General features: G+C 41.9%; 1 protein-coding gene across 1 annotated transcript in view; it reads right to left on the reverse strand.

The window, feature by feature from the left end:
• The window catches only part of rnf43 (ring finger protein 43), a 104,920-nt gene that overhangs the window by 31,321 nt on the left and 54,308 nt on the right, over positions 1-19,291 (reverse strand). The window contains exon 2 of the mRNA XM_014989054.2: positions 15,214-15,327. Coding sequence (XP_014844540.2) covers positions 15,214-15,327 — 114 coding nt within the window. The remainder of the gene's footprint in view (positions 1-15,213; positions 15,328-19,291) is intronic.

Genomic DNA, 19,291 nt, shown 5'->3' on the forward strand with positions numbered 1-19,291 from the left:
AGAGAGCCAGCCTTGCCCTACTTGCATCACGCTGAAGGTGCCTGAGTGCCACGGACGCATCACAACCAAAAGTATTTTGGCACCGAACGATATCTACCGTCTTTCTTCTCGAGGACAACCTCCTATTTTTAGAGCAGCATTTTTTCTTCTCTCTCATATCTCATGTGCCAAATGACAGCGTGATGAAACCCTGACCCTCGCACACTCCCTTTGAAGTGACAAGCGAGGGATGTGCCGAGCTAATACGAAAGCCTTGAGAGGCATTCGCTCTGGAATACCAGAAGCAGCCCTGCAGGGTAGGTGGCGTGTTTAACCCTCGGGCGGCAGATAAACAGCCCCGGCGTGCGCGAGCGCGAGCCGAAAGCGTAACGTGCTCACTTTTAAACGCGACGCACGAATCACAAAGGCGCTGCGGTGTGTGAGAGGAGAGAAAGCGTTAGCCAACTCCAACCGCTGTGATACTGTCATCTTTGTGTGAAAATTTGCCAATTTCAAGAAGCATTCATGTGAGAGCCCACCGCAAACCATTCCCAGCTGCTTACCCGGGGGTTTACTAAGCACGGCGAGGCTGACTCATTAAAGTGAGGGTTGAACGGTTTACGCAATCATCAGATAAAGCAAAAACACTGAGATTTACAAGGGGGCTCTTTAAACACAACAGGATGTAAGGAGCCATGAAACGGCCTGTTGATTTACTCCATTAAAGTCACTGCGAACATGTGGAGCTGCCCTTCTCCATTAAAGTCACTGCGAACATGTGGAGCTGCCCTTCTCCATTAAAGTCACTGCGAACATGTGGAGCTGCCCTTCACGTAGGCGATTAGCAGGTTTAAAACGGCCTCCGCTGGCGGGACGCTGGGCTGCTCCTCCAAGCGATGGCTCAGACAAAAAAATGAAACATGCTTCATCAGGTCAATCTGACAGCAGGAACTGGGGTTTGCAATAATAGTATGAGCATGAATTTACCACCCGAAACATTTTTATCAATTACGGTTATTGACTATTTACCGATTTATTTAGTTTATTATTTGACTGTGAACTCATTTTCAAAACTTAGTAGTTTGGTTGGCTTAAAACTTTGTTCATTACTCCCAATTTTTTAAAGGATTGTTAGCAACACATTACTAGGTTCTGGTAAAAAAAAAAAAAAGAAATTCAATTATAATGTAAAAAAGAGAGAAATTAAATTATAATGTATAAGTAGTCAAATTCATAAATTTACATTTAACGTGACTTTTTTAAAGGATATTACTGTTCCTACTTCTGAGCACAATTATTTCAAGTAGTGGTAAAATATTTAACAGTCAAACAGGATATAAACAGACACATTTATATCATATAAGCTGCTAAGAAAGCCAGTAGAAGATGCTGGGATGTAAAACTCCTTTTAACTGGTGTGTATTGTACAACATATGCAGCCTGACAAAGCTATGCTACACTGTGAAGCCATAAAACACAGGTCCTAGTGAAAACTTTGGTTGCAGCTTTTTCTTCTTCTTTGGATTAGACATAATAAACTCATCACGGAAATCACTGAGGCTTAAATTATTTAGACAAAAACATGTTTAAAATAGAACTCAAGTTATATCCTTACAACCTATAATTGAACCTCTCGGTAGGTTTCAATATTACAATAATACAGAAAATGAAGTTGGAAAGAAGAATATGTTGAATTAAGCTCAGAATGTAGTTAATAGTTTTTCTTTTAAATTAAGGAATTGTAAATGTTTACAATTTTTCTTAAAAATATGCTTAAAACTGGTGAAACATCTACTGCTACTTATTAAACAATGTTAAACACCACTTTTTCTCAAAATATGGAAGAAAATACAAAAATTAATTCTAAAAGCTAAAACACAAAGCAAACTAAGATATTAGATGTAGTCTTTGAGTGTGGCTTCTTGAAGTTTTAAACACTTTTCTAACCTCCTGTGGCAGCTAGCTGTGCTAGATTGTATGTGTAAACAGAAGAGATTAATTTAACACGTGTTTCATGTCAAAACACATTTGCTAGCATCCATAAGCAATGTGTGTAAAGTTTCTGCCATCACACGTTAGGGGGAGACAGCTTACAATCCACACACAAGCAAGTGACAGTCCAACTGTTTCTATTTTGAAGAACTGTCTCCCACTAGGCAACACTGTAGGCATCTCACTGTTTTGGTACAAAAAGTTTGTGGTAGCCCTGATGAAAACGTCCAGTTGGACTGCAGAACCGGAGAAGCCTTTGCCTATGAGCATGCAGAGGCTGAGCGCAGTCGTTTCAGGGAGGGGAGAGGAAGAAGGAAAAAGCAGAAAAGTGAGAAAGTGCGAGCAACAAGCTGTTAATTGGGGTAAGAGAGCCAGCATATCTGAACACATCGCCCCCAAAAGCAAACAGCAAATCGTCCAACTCTTATGCATGTGTCAGGAAAAGCTTCGGCTGTTCCTTCAGCTCCGAGTCAATGTAGCAACGTGGCCGTCGTGCACGAAGCCGGCAAGCCATGACAGGATGAGAGGAGGGAGCACAGCGGAGACCCTCTGCAAATCACTCACACCTTGTTGGCAGCGGTGATGACAGTGGAGAACAAAAGTGAATGTCAACAATGCAGCAGGTCAAGGTGGAGCGCTAGGATCTGACCTGCAGAGCTGTCTTTAATGCTCCCAGCGTCCAGAAATCTGCAAGGGCGCTGATTGATTATTTTCCATAAACGAACAATGCTTGCTCTTGTTGTACGCTGGTTTAGGTCACTAGAATTAATGATGAACTGACAACATATTACGATATTCAGTGATGAATAGATAGATAACACCTTGATCTGCATCAGTCTGGGTTTGTGTCCGTGTTTGTTAGTGAAGCCAGTTTTGGTTGAAAGATGAAAACAACACTCCAAATGTCTTTTACTAGACTTTTGTTTTACAAATCACTCAGCTGTATTTTCGTCCACAGTAACAACTTTGTTGAAATAAAGTTCTGCACTAGTCAAGACTGGTGCTTGATCACCGTGTTTAAAATCCACAACTTTAGACTTTGAGTCGGACCAAATGTTGCTCTTAGATCACCGGCAGCGCCGACTGTTTTCTGGGGTGCTTCAGTCACTCCAGGGGAGCAAAACTGTGGCATTTCTGGGATCTGTTTGTGGATCTTTATTCTTCTCACACTCTACAGTCTTAACCGCTGTATGCTTAACGTTTATGCTCAGAAAGTATGTAGCATCGTATGGGTTTGCAACACAAGTGAGCCAGTGATGAAGATGAACGTCGTCTGGCCGACTGGTGATAAATGTGCAGTTACCCATGATGGATGCAAAAAAGATAGCTAGCCAGCAAGGCTACATTAACGGCTAGTTAACGGTAGCTTTGAATCACAAAACATAGATATCTATCAGAGGCTCAAACTTTTGTTAGTCTGAAAAAGGATTTAAAAAAACATGGAATATATGAGATTAAATAGTCTTCTGCCATGACAACATGGTTAATGATTAAGATACGTGATTAACATATTTAATGCCAACTTACAGTTTGATGATGAATTTAAGAGATTTAAAGGAATTAATTCTAGATACATAAATGTAATAATTTTTAAAGGTGCACAGACACCCTGAAAATGTAAACCTTTACTTGAGTCTTAGGTTTCCTGTATAAAACAGACAACATTTGTGTATTTTGCTTGGTCTTTTTGTTTCCCCAAGTCTTCTTTTCTCTCACTATTGTAAAGCCAAAATGAAGAGCAGACATGTCTCAACACGTGAAAAAAAAAAAAATGGCAGTTTTCTTTGAAGTAGCATCTTACACCTCTGTTTCTTCTGATTTAGTTTCCAAACACCTGATTGATAGAGGATATAGCTAACTTTAAGTCCTCAACATTTAGTTACAACTTCCACTCCAAAGAGTGTTGATGTCCGCAAAAACCAGGTGCATTTACTGGTCGGAAAAAGTTTTCTTGACGCCCCCATCAACACGGCAGTGGCTGAACATCAATCACGATAATAAGTGTTGACTTGTGTTGCTCCACAGGTCAAAAATGCCTTAACGAACATCTCCTCTCGCCATCCTGAGGACCGTTCCATACTTTTATGTCCCATTTGCTCACCTGAACAAACACCATTCAGTATGTGCGGGGGCTTTTTGCCTCTCGGAGGCCACCGAAATAACTCTTCCAAAATCTATGTGGCTGCGAAATGCAAAGGATACCACTTGTTTTTGAAGTGGTGACAAAAACAGGAATGCACTTCTCATAAAGCGGGAAAACCTGCTGCCCTCTTCTCTTTGTTGGGGCGCTCGCTAAGCAAAGTTCACAGTGAATGGTCTCCCCCAGCCATAAAGGCTTATTCTGGTGCTTCTAATCCACCCTCCCCCTGTCTGGTTCCAGACATCGACTATTAAAAAGTGAGCGGCTGTACATTACAGTTGCTGCCACACCCACAGATTCCACCTTGTCGGTGAACTCCCATTGTTACCAGTGGGAAATTTCATTCAAGGTGAATCCCTGCTTCGCCGGCTGAGGCATTGAACGGCCTGAATGCAGCCGTCTGCCCCTAATGTGTGGATAATCTTCCTGAAATTGTGCCTCCAGCCCTTCAGAGATAAGATGAGGTCAACAAACAGCAGCCCAAGGCTTGTTTGGGTGACTGTAGATTGAAAAACATTCCTGCTGCCGCTGACTTTTCTTTGTCCAAAATATTCTTCCCATGAGAATATACACACACACACACACACACACACACACACACACACCAGTGCAACCGCACACGTGACTCAGATTGTCTCCATCTTTGCTCTGTGGTACAATCCTCCAAAGATAATTCAATTAATTAAGAAGATTATTGAAATGTACATTTATTTCAATAAATTTTATCACTACCTGAAGCACTTTATATAGATTAATGCCACACACGCTGGTGTTTTCCAGCCTTTCTTGTCGATCATGACGTTTTTCTGCTTAGATTTATTAACAGTAGAAAAATTTGGGTTTAATCAAAAGTAAATTTAATACGAGCTTAAAAGTTATTTTGAAAAGGTTCTTCTAATCTGACAAATGTGCCTGTTCAGAAAAATATTCTAAGTTATTGAACATGACTGTAGGTTAAGCTGCGGTGATGGAATTATTTTCTTTTATTTTGCCATTTATAATCATAATTTATTTTAGATTTTTATTATATTTTATCTTTTGCTGGTGCAATGTTTCTAGCAATTATCTTAAATAGATGCAATATTTCATTAATATTATCTCTCATCTGGAGTTTCTTTTGAATATCCAGACTTATGGAGATATTTGTTCTAGAAAAGCAGATTAGAATATTTTTTAGTTACATTTTATTTTGTATTTCATTTTAAACTATGCAAATAAGAGCAGTATTCAGTTATAAATGTATTATTTTAAGTATTTTATGAATCCCTCCTGTACAGTTTTATGTCATATGTTTTAATTTTCTAACCAGAATGAACATTTTTCGGCTTAGAGACATTTTTTTCTTCTTCTTAGCATCAACAACAGCGCAAAAGAAAACGAGTTAAAGGTACGGCAGTTCATGTCGGAGTGGGGTGCGGTTGGGACTCTTCCCGTTACAGGTGGATAAGAGAGTAGGTCTGACAAAGGTGTACTTTGTGTGACTTTGTTGAAAACCCTCAGGGAAGAACAAGAAGGACACAAATTAAACTGAATGGGTGCAGAAAAACAAACTGCGGAGAACGAGGAAACGTAAAAAAAAATAAACCACTCGTCGGGACGCTCGGGCATCTTTACTCAGGCTTCTGCAACGAGGACAAACAGGAGATGACTACATATTTATTCTATGACCAGCTTCGTCCATCTCAGAGTCCATGCTGACAGAAAGCCTTCCCGCAGCATGAGGCTGCCACCGACGTGTTGCACCCAGTCCACCTGCTGCACTAGTTTGGTTTCCCATCCACCCTCTTCCACCTGTTTGCTGCCTGGCTCGTGGGAAACAGTTTTGACTTTCTTCTCATCATTCGTCTTCTATGAAGGTCGGATGCATGAAGGCGTAAATCTCTGAGGCCTTCACAGAACAAATAGATTCACATTAGAGACTGCAACTAACAATTATATTGACTATTCTGACGATTAATGGGATTAAAAAATTGGCTTTTTCTGCAGATTTTTCATTTTACTACTTAAACCTTTTCCTACAATATTAGAAATAACCTAATTAAACAACTAAATTAATTTTTTAAATAAGAAAATAAACATTTTATTGCCTGAAGTGCCACTTGAGAAGTTTTGGCTAAAACCTAAAAGTGTTTTAACCTTAGATGTAAAATATATTTTTGTACAGATTGGCCTAATTACTTCTCTGATTATGTTGTTTTTTTTCTGTATATTTTTGAGTCTGTGTACTCCTGTTAACGATTCATCGAATACTAAATGAGTTGACGATTATTTCAATAACCGAATAATCACCATTAATCATTTCAGCCCTATTATAGACAAGTGGTTTCTGTTTACTGTCTATTAACTTCTGGAAGGAATTGCAGAAATATATTTTGTTTTGGGGGTTATATGCATATATGAAAAGCATTTATAATATATACTCTGTGTACATAGGAATGTCACACTTTTTTAAAAAGTCCTTTTACTTAAACTTTCATATTTTTTGCTCTGCTCTGTTGCGTTTTTGATGTGAAACGTCAATAAAACTCGTCCTGCAGAATGGCAAAAAGTGGAACCGGTGTGAATGTTATTGCCAGGCCACAATATTTCCGGTCAGAAGTATTTGATGTGTTTGTCTGCCCAGCCACAGTTTAACCGTTTGCTCAGCTGGACGTAATGATGAGTCATCGAGGAGATCTGCAAAAGTCAAGACTCCGGTCTCGTTTCTGCTGGGTTTGGTGGCTTTTATTTGAGGCGACTTTCAGGGTTTTCACCAACAAAACAGACGAGGTGTGAAAACCAGCTTTTTATTTCTTCACTAGTCGAAGAGTCAAAACGGGTTTTTTTTTTCTTTGCTGCCTGAAATTTTTTTTTCTCCAAGGTTAAATGGAAGCTGAAATTAGCAAGCAAAATGAAGGGAGACTTTAACAAAAATGTGTTTATAAACCTATATGGAAGTGTAAGCTTCATTCTTTTGAAGCTATCGCACAGAAGAAGACCCGACCAAAACCATAAACCTATTTGTCAAAGTACAGAAGGAATATTACTCTCAGCATAAAAGTAAGAAACGGCTTGTATGGTTTGGTGGAAGGACTAAAAAAACAGATTTTAAACTATCCCCATGTGGTTTTTAAAGGTTTTATGTAGTAGACTCAGAGTTTATCTGATATTGGAAACAGATTAAATGTTGGGAGGGGGAGGTGTGTGTGTTTGTGTTTGCTTCAGATATTGGAATGTGTGTGGTTTCTGCAGCTCTTTTAAAGTAAAGCCAAAGAAGAAAAGAGGAAAAAAAAGGAGTGGGGGTCGGTTTCAGACTAACAGAAGAAAGAGACAGAAAGTCCTAGTTCATCCTCTGGAATACAACCTTCCTACAACCGTCTGGCACAAGGCGAGCGAATAATGAATTTTTCAGGGGAGAAATCAAAGCGAATTCAGAAGTCTTCAAACGCTGACGCATTTCATACCAGCCAAAACGGCCATTGTGTACCTGCTGCTTTCTGCATTTAGTCTGAAAGCTAAAATATCCGTCTTTTTCCAGATGTTTCCCGATGTTCCTCCTCCTTGACGTGTCCCAGCTGAGCTGCAGAAGTTGGCCTCGGTTAACAAAAGTAACAAAAAAATAAAAAAACAGAGATGCCAAAGGCAGCTGCCGTTGCCGTTCCAGCGACCTGCCTATGCTACATTACAAATAACAGCCTGCGGCCAGAGTCACCCCCCCTGCAGACAATAAGAGAGAAAAACAATGTCATGAGGACTGTGATTTATCCGTCCCTCAGCGGGCTTTCTCTTGTTCTCAACCACTTCCTGTCATTGGGACTGCTTTTACTAGTCTGGAAGCTAAGGCAACAGTAGGAGACCAACCTAACCATTAAGAGCAGTTTATGACTTCCTTCTTATTTCTTTTTTTTTGTCGAATGGATCGGAGCCTGCGAGTTAGGTCACCCAGTCAAATCGAGCTGTCAAATGAGATCTGAGCCTCAACGGACCGGCCAATCACAGTTTTCAGTCCTTCCCAATGAGTGTTTTATTTAAAGTGTGGAATAGCAATATAAAATCCCTTCCTCCACATGGATGCTGGGCTGACTTTCCTTCTTTCACCGAAGAAGGAAAGTCAGCGCCCAATGTGCTCCAGGAGTAGATATTATTAAATCAATCGGTTTGTTTTCCTCAAAACATATCTGTGGGGAAGGAATGGATCGGATCCAAAGCAGCAGGCAACAATAATGTCGCCCAATTAACTCTCAACCCACACGCGTTTTGAAGTTTTCATGTTATACCTGGGAAAAAAATTAACAAAAAAATAAAAAAAAGATTGTAGGAATGTTTTTCACCCGCTGTCAGGAACCGGAGCGAAAGGTTTCTTTGCAACAGTGCGAGAGTTTGTTGCAAAACTAAACCGCAGAAACCCTGATGGTTATGTGCACTCCAGATCTGTCGTTTTTGATTAATTAATCTGCCGATTTTAATCCTCCTCCTCCTTCCAAAACACCTGGTTACCAAGTCAACGCCTGCACAAATCACCTTCCTCATCACTTTCATCTTTAAGTGTTGCCCAGAGGTAGGCGTGTTGCAGCAGTCGCCCGTGTGATAAGACACAGGTTGTTCAGGTGCACCTCTTTCACGGCGTTCCCAAGGGAAAACAAACACATAAAAATGCAGATCGACCCCTATGCGTGCTCCGCGTTCGGATATTTATAGCCTCTGTGTTGTTCTAATAGTTAGATATATAAATATTTCATGTCAATTTAAATAAAAAGTAAATAATAATAATAATAATAATAATAGTAATAATAAAGTTTGAAGAAACTACCCTACATTTCTGTAAAATGTGATGAAAATATAATTTGCTGCGTTCTGTTTAGAGCGCAGACATTCATTCTGGTGTGTTTCTGACTGCTGAAACGAGCACACAAAGATCAGACATTTTGGAATAATTTTTAGAAAATTTAATCTAGAAATGGATGATATAGGCACCGGAAAAACACATCATTTCAGGAGGAAAAGCTTGTGCTAACTGTGACGCATGGAGGCGAAAAAGTGTCCCGATTCGGAGATGACGGCTCACGATCACCCGCCATGAATTCTACCTTTTATCAGAGGAAAATGTCAGATCAAATGTTTAAAAAAAAAAAAAAACTAAGCTGAACCAGAACTGGAGCCTACAACATGACTAGGACCCGAAATACACCAGTAAATTCACCAAGAATTGGCTTAGCTTCAAAATATTCTGATCATTATAACAACTGGCATTGCAAGTAGAGAAAGAAACACATACAGCAGGCTGACATTAATGTAAATATAATGTGAATATGGTAATAACTCTCTATATTCTAAATGTATCAGGAATTCAATGTCAACACAAGTTAGACATCTTTACTTATGTTTGACAACTGAGTGGCAACAGGCTAACTCATGTAGCTTCCTGTCACACCACAGACATGTGCACTTATAAGTTCACTTGGATGAAGTGAATTAAGTTTTTTAACAAGATAGCAAAATAAGACTCATTTCCCAAAGACCGTTTTTCATTTTGGCCTTTGTATGCCAGTTTTTGCCGTAACTACTTACATAGAGCATCAGTAAAATAATGCTAACTGCCAAAATCTGAAGCCATTCATTGAGCGTTAGTGCTTGCTAGTTTTTGAACTGATGCTAACAGCAGCTAGCTAGAAAACAGTGCTAAAGGTGTGTTCGGTCCAACTAGAAAATGGAAATCATGACAAACTCACCAGGAAATGTCATCATGTCTAAGATGAATGAGGTCCAGTTGCCAGAAGGAAAACTTATTTGATTTGCTATTTGTTTTTTATGCTAACCGCTAGTAGTAGTAGTGCACGCTGAAAGAAATGTATTTTACTGCCTTTAACACATTCAAATGCCAAAAGAACATGTTAATAAATGGAGGTGGCACAGCACTGTGTTCCTCTGGTGTAGTAACACACTAAAATAAGACTTATTATTGTGGCCAGTAGTCCCTTATAATCCTCAGAATTACCATCAAAAATACATTCTTATGTTTAGTTATCTGCCCTAAAGTTCACACGAGGCAAGTATGTATATAACAATGCATTTTCTTTAATTTTGAAGCAATAACTCATGAAATTTTAAGCTACTACCTTTCTAACTTCCTGCAGAAGCAAGCTGTAGTGCTAATGCTAGTTTGTATGTAATCAGTAACAAACTTGATTTTAGCTGCTGTCTTCCACAATCGTGTTGCTATTATTTACATTACTGCTGACATCTCCTCTTACAAGCAATAAGCATCAAGTTCCAAGTAAAGCTGTTACATCAGGTAGCTAGCGCTACTTATCATGCTAATGCTGCCTGGCACTTAGCCTGATTTATAATGGTGCTTGATTAGCAGAAACAAACAGCACATTACAAGCCGCTTCACCATATTTGGTATTACACACAAAGAGTGAATAAAACCGACTTGATTAGACACAAGACGGCTCTAACGAATGCAGAAATAAGCAGGCGTCGTCATCCAGGGATCAGGAATAGTTTGTGCTCGTAATGGATGTGACACATTAAAACGGGTGTATAAACGGATTGATTAACAATGTGATCCGCTGTGAAACGTTTGTAAAGCACGCCTGACATGATATGATCCACTAACACACATACTGGATGAACAAACAGATGAACTTCAAAGGCTCGGTTAAAGAAAACAGGATTACTGCAGAAAGCAGGCCAAGAGGTCTTTTCATCTGAGGGGGCAGAATCAATAAGAAAACCTCTATGAGAGTTAACAAGTTCAGGCAAGGGCCCAAGACTCAGTCACCGTAGGAGCTGTTTTCACAAAACAATCCCAGGGTTAAAGTGCTTCACAAAGCTGAACACAAAGTGGGAGTAGCTGATGGGAGAGTGTGTTTGGAATAAAGTCGAACTGGTGAGTTTTTCTCAGATTTTTCCTCCCGAATCTTGTGTTGCTCGGCTGCTCGACCCGAGAACCTATCCGGAGCCTCCGTGTAAACAGACGAGGCGAACAGAGAGCGGACGGATCTTTTCCACTGCAGCACAACATGCTGGCGGAGAGAGAGACAGAGACAGAGAGAGAAAGTATGCAGCCTCTACTTGTGTTATGTTGTGTGGTGGAATGACGCAAAACCACTGGAGTGGTCGAAGGATCTGATTCAGACATTTACAAAGAGAGAGGGACACACACACACTGGTGGGCACCAGCTGCAGCTCAGAGGAAACTTCTACACTTTTAGGGAAATTTCGGATTTTCCGGAGCTTTATAATAAAAGTTCAAATTAAATTCATAAAAGTGTTAAATGATTAGGTTTTAAATAAAGTTGGACGCCTTCCACTTCATTCACTATCTGTAAGCTTACAGTTGTACATGAAAATTTATTATAAATTTAAACTAAGGAATGTTCCCATCATTAATCTCCAAATTATAATGTGTTGCATGAAAGAAGAATACAGTGAAAGATGAGGATGGTATCTTCAGTTATTCTCTTTGCTTTGGGATGACAGAGTGTCAAGACACGAAAAAAGAAAACTGTGCATCTGGAGTAGAGCTGGTTCAGGTCACTGAACCACTGACCAGTTTTACTAGTCTGGTCTGTGACTGATCCGTGATTGGCTGGTTGGAAATTATCTTTTTGTTTCCAGTTGGTAAACGCAGCTTATATAAGAGCTACGTGTCTGTTGAGTAAAAACATATTGCAGGTAAAAGGGCTAAATATATATCTATATAATTGGTTTGATTTAGGGCTGTTGTAAACGAATATTTTAGTAATCGAGTAATCTATCGATTATTCTTACGATTAATCGAGTAATCGGATAAAAAAAATTATAAAATGAAATATTGGTAAATCTGGCATAATACCGGTGTTACTATCAGATATCAATATCAGTCCAATTTTTCATATTTGAGCATCCCTAACAGTTGCTTTATTGTAGTTTAGAAAACTATAATAATAGCTCACTTTCTAAGTTAACCAGAAGAAAAGTTATAGAAAAATCTGAAATTATATTGAATTTAATAACAAAGAGGCAGGCTCACAAATATGCTTATAAAAATGTCTACAATCCAGCTTTTAGTTCATGTATTCATCTTCAGTGAGTTTAATAGATTAATTAAACTCACCTTGCCACCTAACCTGTCACGCTTTGGGTTTGAAAATACGGGAAATGCCGCCTGGAGTGGGAGGAGAGGGCGAATGAAGAACGTAAGATGGGGTGGAGGGGAGGAAATAGACCAGCGGACTGACGAACCGTTAGACCGGGGGACGAACACGGGGGGAAGCAATACGGGATATTTACGACACCTTCACTGGTCACACTCAGAAACTCATCTACCAGCCATGGTAGATGAGTTTCTAAATGTGCGGAGCGCACATTTAGTGCGCTCCGCCACTAAATGTGGCGGAGCGCATTTAGTAATGCGCTCCGCCACCCGTTTCTTCAGACCGGGATATGAAATTTATTGTGCGGTTCGTCGGTAAAGCTACATTTACACGGTAAGCATCAGCTACTCAGCCGCCCGCCCTGTTCAGTCTATCCACTCACCTCAGCGCTCTTCCCGCCGTTCGCTTTCAACCAGCAGCCCCGGAGGAGAAATGCTGCCGTACTCCAGGCATTCCCCCAGTCATTTTAAGGATGCTTATTGGTTCCCCAAAAACGATAAAAAGTCGGGCATTATCATCAATCAATAAAATTCCCACGGGCCAATCTTGAAGATTGGACTTTATGCCGCTGAGACTTAGCTTTTGTCAACAACTCAGAGGCGGAAGTGAGAGCTCCGCGCAACGCAAATGAAGTCCCGGCCGGAACACGGTGCGCTAACTAATAAAACATAAATTAACGAAGCTTCGAGACAGGTAAATTTTCCTCGAGGAATTTTAGTAATCGAGGTACTCGAATCATTCGAGGAATCGTTTCAGCCCTAGTTTGATTATTCCCTTAAAGATGAAATGTTGGTAATCTTTTCAAAATCTCACAGGTAAGGCGGCAGTATATTTCATAAAATACACACATGCGCCTTATTGCTAACATATGAGGATAAAAGCTATTTAAAATGTCACCATCATAATCATCTTTGTTAAGAAATAACAGTGAAATCCTGTTTGACTGCGGAGCTGTGCAACACCGACTGTTCTCTCTCACACAGTGTGACATCACCTCTAACAGAAGAGTCTATGATTGATCACAGACAACCTCCTATATATTTACAATAAATTAATTATTGATTTTAAAATTTAACACAACTGACAGAAAATCAAAGGTTTTTCCACTCAAATATTAGCTTAGCCAGCACTGTCGTTAATATTAAAGGGATCTCCGATGCCTTATCTGATTTAAAAAAAAGAAAAAAAAGAAAAGTTTGTTCTTTTAATCAAATCTATTTTGTATTTAACCCTAATCATTATCTGTTCAATTTGAAATTTATCAGGAAAGTATAAAATATATTTTCAATGTTGTTTATGTTTTGTCTTTTTTTTTTTTGACTCCAGTTAAACTGACATTTACTTACAGGTCAGAGGTTTTACAAATTTGCCAATTGGAAACCGACCACCAATCTCTGACCAGTGCATTGTTTAATCCTGGGAGCCACACCAGCCGAAATGTTCAAAAACACAGTGAGAAAGCTCGGGTGAAGAGCACTAGAGGGGTGAAGAAATCTCCTTGCAGTGACTCGAGGAATCCTTGAAAACCAACCTAAAAACAAAGGACAAGAACAAAACCTTCCCCATTAAGGCTCTTAACCTCACTTTGTTTGCTTTGCGCTCTATTCTAAGTGTACGTGGCGCAACACGAGCCCTCTGTGGCCGTCCCAGGCTCCTATAGGCTGGCCAGGGCGCCTTGAAGCCAGACTAAACTATAAACAAGTGCCATCTAGAGAATGGAGGCAGGGACGGCACCGCACATCCCGTACAGTACGGTCTGATTCATCCTCTTCAAAAGGCATGGGGTGAACTTCATAACAGCTGCATGGCGAAACCCCCCCAGCCCCACAATGACTCCCCCCCAGTAAATCCACCGTGACCAAAAGCTCTGAATCTCACCAAGAAAAGGGAGGATGCAGGTGGCTGGATTGGAGTTTATTGCAACACATAGTTTCCAGGGAGCCAAAACAACAAGATCCCCCCCCACCGCCACCTCCCTCAGCACCCACCTCACAAACACACACTCCTCCCTCCTTAACTTCTCTGGATCTCAAAGGCCGTCAGCGGGGAGGGAGAGAGCGAGCACTCGGAAGCGGTCGCCTTTTGTTCCACGCTCTTTTAGCACTGGGGAGGGCAAGGGAACTTTTTGTTTATGGGACAACACAGGGTTGCCATTAAGGCTTTAATCAAAACTATTCTCTGCAGTCAGCCTTGAGTGACAGCAGCGCTCTTTCCCCCCCCGATCCCCGTCGTCAACCAACCCACCCTCGCAGGGAGCGACAGGAGGAGGGAAGAGAAGGGAAACTGTGGGAATGTCTCTAGATTGTCGCCGCGGCGGGCAGCTCCTCGACATGGCTTTAAATTAGGGGGGAAAAGAAAACACAGGCTAAAAAAAGCGAGCCGCCTAACTATACTCCTGCCTGCTAATTTGTCACCACTTGAAAAACGGGAGGGAAAAATAGCAACAGTTTAAATCGCACCGCTTTCAAGCCGAGGGATGCCAGCCAGAGACGCATGGCAGAATACTTAAAGACGCCGGGGGGAGATTTAGGTCAGCTCCGACAAAACTTACACATGCATCGAAATTATTGTGGCTGGAATCTGCAGAGGTCTGGCTGCATTCTTATTAGAGGGAAGCAGAAATGGAGAACCCTGAGCGTCTGGCTGGCTGAGATCGGCCCGGTGACAGCTGGGGCCCGAAAGCCTCACATCCAGAGCCAGGGCTCATAGCCACTTGCTACATAGCAGCGCCGAGCCATTCCCACCCCACCGCCCCTTCGTTTCTTTCTTTCAAGACCTCACCCTGAAAGATCACTGTCCTAAAGAGAAAAAATTCTGCCAAATAATTCCCTCAAAAACCTTTTGTACTTTATCCAAAAGCGGAAGGAGAGCTGGGAGAGAAGGCAGCGTGGAGAGATGTTTCATCTCGCTGCTGCCAAGTCTGACAAAGGAAAAGGGGTCACAGAGAGGGGCATCACTGTGTGTTTTGTGTGTGAGGGGTACCTTATCCAGCAGAGGCGAGCAGTGGGGACCTAATTGCTCCAGCTTGACGATGGTGATGAAGCCGCTGTCTTGTCGTTCATCCTCGCTTGTGTTGCACAGAGACACAGGGTGATACTGCAGAAGACAGAGACAAACAGGGTAAAGCAAACATTGTTTTCCATCCAGTTACTTTACTTATTATTACCCAAGCGACACAAACGTCTCTGAAATTCTGAGCAATCACAATTTATGCCGTTATGTTAACTACTTAACATTTCAATGGGATTTTTTGAAAAAGTTAATGAAACTAACTGGAGATCCTGAAAGAGAGAAGAAGCAAAGAGGTCCATGGTAGCTTTGGAGGAGCTGCTGAGATCCACAGTTCAGGACAGGACAACTCTGGCCTTTACGAAAGAAATACAAGAACATACACCGAGGTTTTTAAGCAGACCAGATTTTTTTTTTTTGGTCTGCAACAGAGTTTATGCATTCACACCTCCCCAAATGAACTGGATTTTCTAGACACAAACAAACTAGAGGCCTAATCCAGGCCTCAACGGCCGGTGTTCAGCAATTTTTAAGACCCTTCTCCATGATAGTGGCTTTAACCAGTCGGCCCTTGCCAGAGTCATCTCCACTTGCAGATATTGTGTGGTTTGGAAGCACCTCTGGGGTGCTACAAGCCAGATAGAGCCGGGTTCTGCGCAAAAGCAATTTGATTGGCAGCAGATTACAGTCGTTGATTTACGTCAACAGCAAAGTTTCGACATTTTCAATTTGTGATGAGTAGTTGACAAAATGCAAATAGATCACTCCATGGTCAAACCTTGAGATTCAAACCTTTTTATAAATTGTGGCCCAAGAAGGTATACAATGTCAACTGGAAAGGGGAAGCCGAACGATCGCGCCCACACCCCCTAATCCAGACTGCCAATAGAGACACCCAATCTGGCTTGAAGCAAACCAAACATTAACCAGCCAGAGTGAGACTTTAGATATGTCCATGGTCCAACACACCTGAATCAAATGACTGAATCATCTCCTCAGCATGCAGTCAAGTTCTCCAGAGTCCTGCTAAAGGCATCGTTATGTGACTCAGGAGAGTCAAAGCAGAGACAAATCCAAGACCTCAGAGCCTGGATTTGAAGACCTCTAGTTTAGATCGAGGTGTATTATAAAATATTAGTTTGGCCCAAACTAAATTCAGATGAGAATCTGTGACAAGACTTGCAAACTGCTGGTTATGTAGACTCTTCACCAGCTTTGTCTTCTTTGTAATATCGGACTCTCAGACACAGGAGGGCTTCGTCAATTCCCCACTAAGCCCTTCCCAGATTTTTTCATTTGTAAAAAACTACGAAAACCAGAGGTCCGTCTCACCAAACCACTGCTGACGTTTGTGGTTGCAACAAAAGATGACAAAGTTCGGGGAGCGTAAACACGTCTACCAGGCACCGAAGAGACTAGGGGAGGTGTTTTCACACCAACAGTGAAGTTGGAGGCATTTGTGTGTGACGCTGACGCTCTTCCCTCATAAACCAATGAAATCAATTACATGGAAGGTGATGTTCACTCCCACACAAAGCCTTGAGGATCCAAAGAATGAGAGATAGGCTTTTGGTAGGAACATTTGATCCCCTCTGAAAGGGAAGAAAATCGTAACTGCTGAAAGGCTGCATTTAACAGCTCAAGGGGATAGCCGCAGCGCTCGCAGGTCGCAGACATGCTGTCACGAGTCACAGAGGCAGCAATGTGCTCCTCAACCCCCTTCCGAAAACTCCTCCAAGTGAAGTCTTCTCCTGATCAGTTCTCGTTTCGGACTCCCGGGGCGCACCCGCCCTCCGGTTCCACGGTCCTGGCCTAGGCCGGAACGGTTCTGCCCCTCTTCGTGTGGCTGCCGACCTCTTCCCTCCTTCCCTCCCTCCCCTTAACTCGCCCAGCGGAAATCTCCAAATTAAAAAGACCCAGGGGTGACATCAACAGCTGGCATCCCCGGGTTGGGGAATTGACGTAATGGGCTGCAAAGGGCTGGTGCATGCCTGTCAGGCGGAGGGAGGGAGGGAGAGAGAGAGGGAGAGGAGACACGACGGAAAACAGACTTGGAAAACCAGACTGGGACAGCGAGATAAAAGGAAGGGCCAGAAAACAGCAGCACCTGGCCGCGACTCACCGTCTGGATTCCTGCGGAAGCAGTGAAAGTGGAGAGATGCATTTTAGTACATCGTGTGTAATATGCCATCACCTGATCTTAGGAAAACAAAAGTCACCCATCGTACGTTAAATCGTAGGATTGTAGCGTCTTTCTAAATGCTGACAGCAGCTGTTGTCGAGCTGAGCTTACAAAGACGACGAATTTGAATACACCACTTCAAATATGGCGGCCGGCGTTCGTGACGGCAGCGAGCTGCAGAGCAGAAAGAACCCCTGGCTGGCTCCATACGCTGCGCTGCCAGCTGTCTCCACCAATCTGCATTTACTAGGCTCAAATTAGAGGCCCATGGTTGAACTTGGCCTTCGAAAAAACAGAAGTTCAGAAAAAAATACTTTTATTGACATTACTCCTGTGATGCCTTGACCTCCGCTCGTCTTTTGTGGTAAATTTGTGGGACATGCTAGAACAGAAAAACAATCAACAAGATGCTTGGGGAAAATGGCTAACTTGACGCTTGTTTGGATCTCTTTGTGACATTAAGCAAGTCGCTACATGACGCTGTGCAATCACACCAAATAAAGGAGATAATAACCCCAATGCTGAGCCAAACAGGCTCAGAAGGAGTGGCTGCTTTTACTTTCTTCTGGCTTTCCTCTGAGGCCAACCCCCTATGTTTTGCATCTCGAACTACACCAGGCATTATCTTCTATTTTAGATGTGTCGGCACCGCTTACAATCGGAGCCCCGCCGAACACTCTGCGTGTGCCACCGTCGGTGCCGCGTACCGCTCCGAGGCACGCTGCTTTTGCTGCACTATAAACGGCAACAAGGACACTCTGAAACGTCTTCATTTGGCTTTTTTTTTTTTTTTTTGGTGTGTGGCCCTGACAAAAACAGAGCCTGGGAAACCAAATCACTGAGTCTCCATTTCACAGGGACGAGAAACCACAGGCAACGCAAACTGTTCCCCACAGACTGTTAACAATGCAAACTCCTCCGTTCCGCCTCCTCCTCATCTGTCTAGATCTGTTGCAGAACCGACAGGGACATGTCCCTCGGCTCCATTGTAGCCTCGATTAAAGGCATTTTTTTTCCAGCTCAATCAAAGACTACCAAAAATATTCCAGGGCTAAAAAAAAAAAACAAAAAAAAAACAAAACCTAACAGCCTCAAAAACAAGTATATGGAAAGAAAAAAAAGGAGGAAATAAATAGTAGCTGCAGTACAGAGTCAATAATATTGTTTTTCCCCATGACTTTGCCCTGCAGATCTTCTTTTTTTTTTTTTTTTTTTAAAGATAATCAGTATGCAAGCGTTTTAGTTCATCTGCTGCCAGCAGGGAACCGAGCCCAGGCGGTTGTGTCAGTCGGAGCTAAGGTGGGAAGTTTGAACCTCTCATCAGGCTCTGCCACCAGCTGTTCAAGTCACATTTCCTCTAGCAATCCGTTGCCAAACTGCTACCTCAAAATGAAGCAGTTTTTTCTTTTTTCTCTTTTACTCAAACGAAATCCGTCGAATCAAGACTCTGAGTGAAGAAGCTCTGCCTAAGGGTTTAGAAAGTCTGCCAGATTACTGCAAGTCAAGCAACAATTCAATCAACGTGGTACACGCAAACCTGTGAACACACACAGGGAACACACTTCTGAGGCACCTCTGGGGTGACTCAGATTCAAACATCTGCACCAGGAGGCGACAGACTCGACATTAGAGTTGTTGAAATAAAACAAAAGAAGAAAAGCCTGCAAATGGTCAAAGATTGGGATGATTTTCCCCTAAACATTTTGAGCTAATTTCATCTGAGGTTTTATTTCACATTTAATGAAAGCAAAGACAGATGAAAACCAAGTTGTGCTCCAACATGATACAAAACTTTTAATAAACCAAGCAGAACCAGGAGGCGGGTCTTGGTGATGTCAATCACCCTCTGTGTGGTGCTGCTCATTTCCT

This window comes from Poecilia mexicana, unplaced genomic scaffold (genome assembly GCF_051168715.1).
Source record: "Poecilia mexicana isolate PSO_F unplaced genomic scaffold, ASM5116871v1 scaffold_14, whole genome shotgun sequence".
NCBI lineage: Eukaryota > Metazoa > Chordata > Actinopteri > Cyprinodontiformes > Poeciliidae > Poecilia > Poecilia mexicana.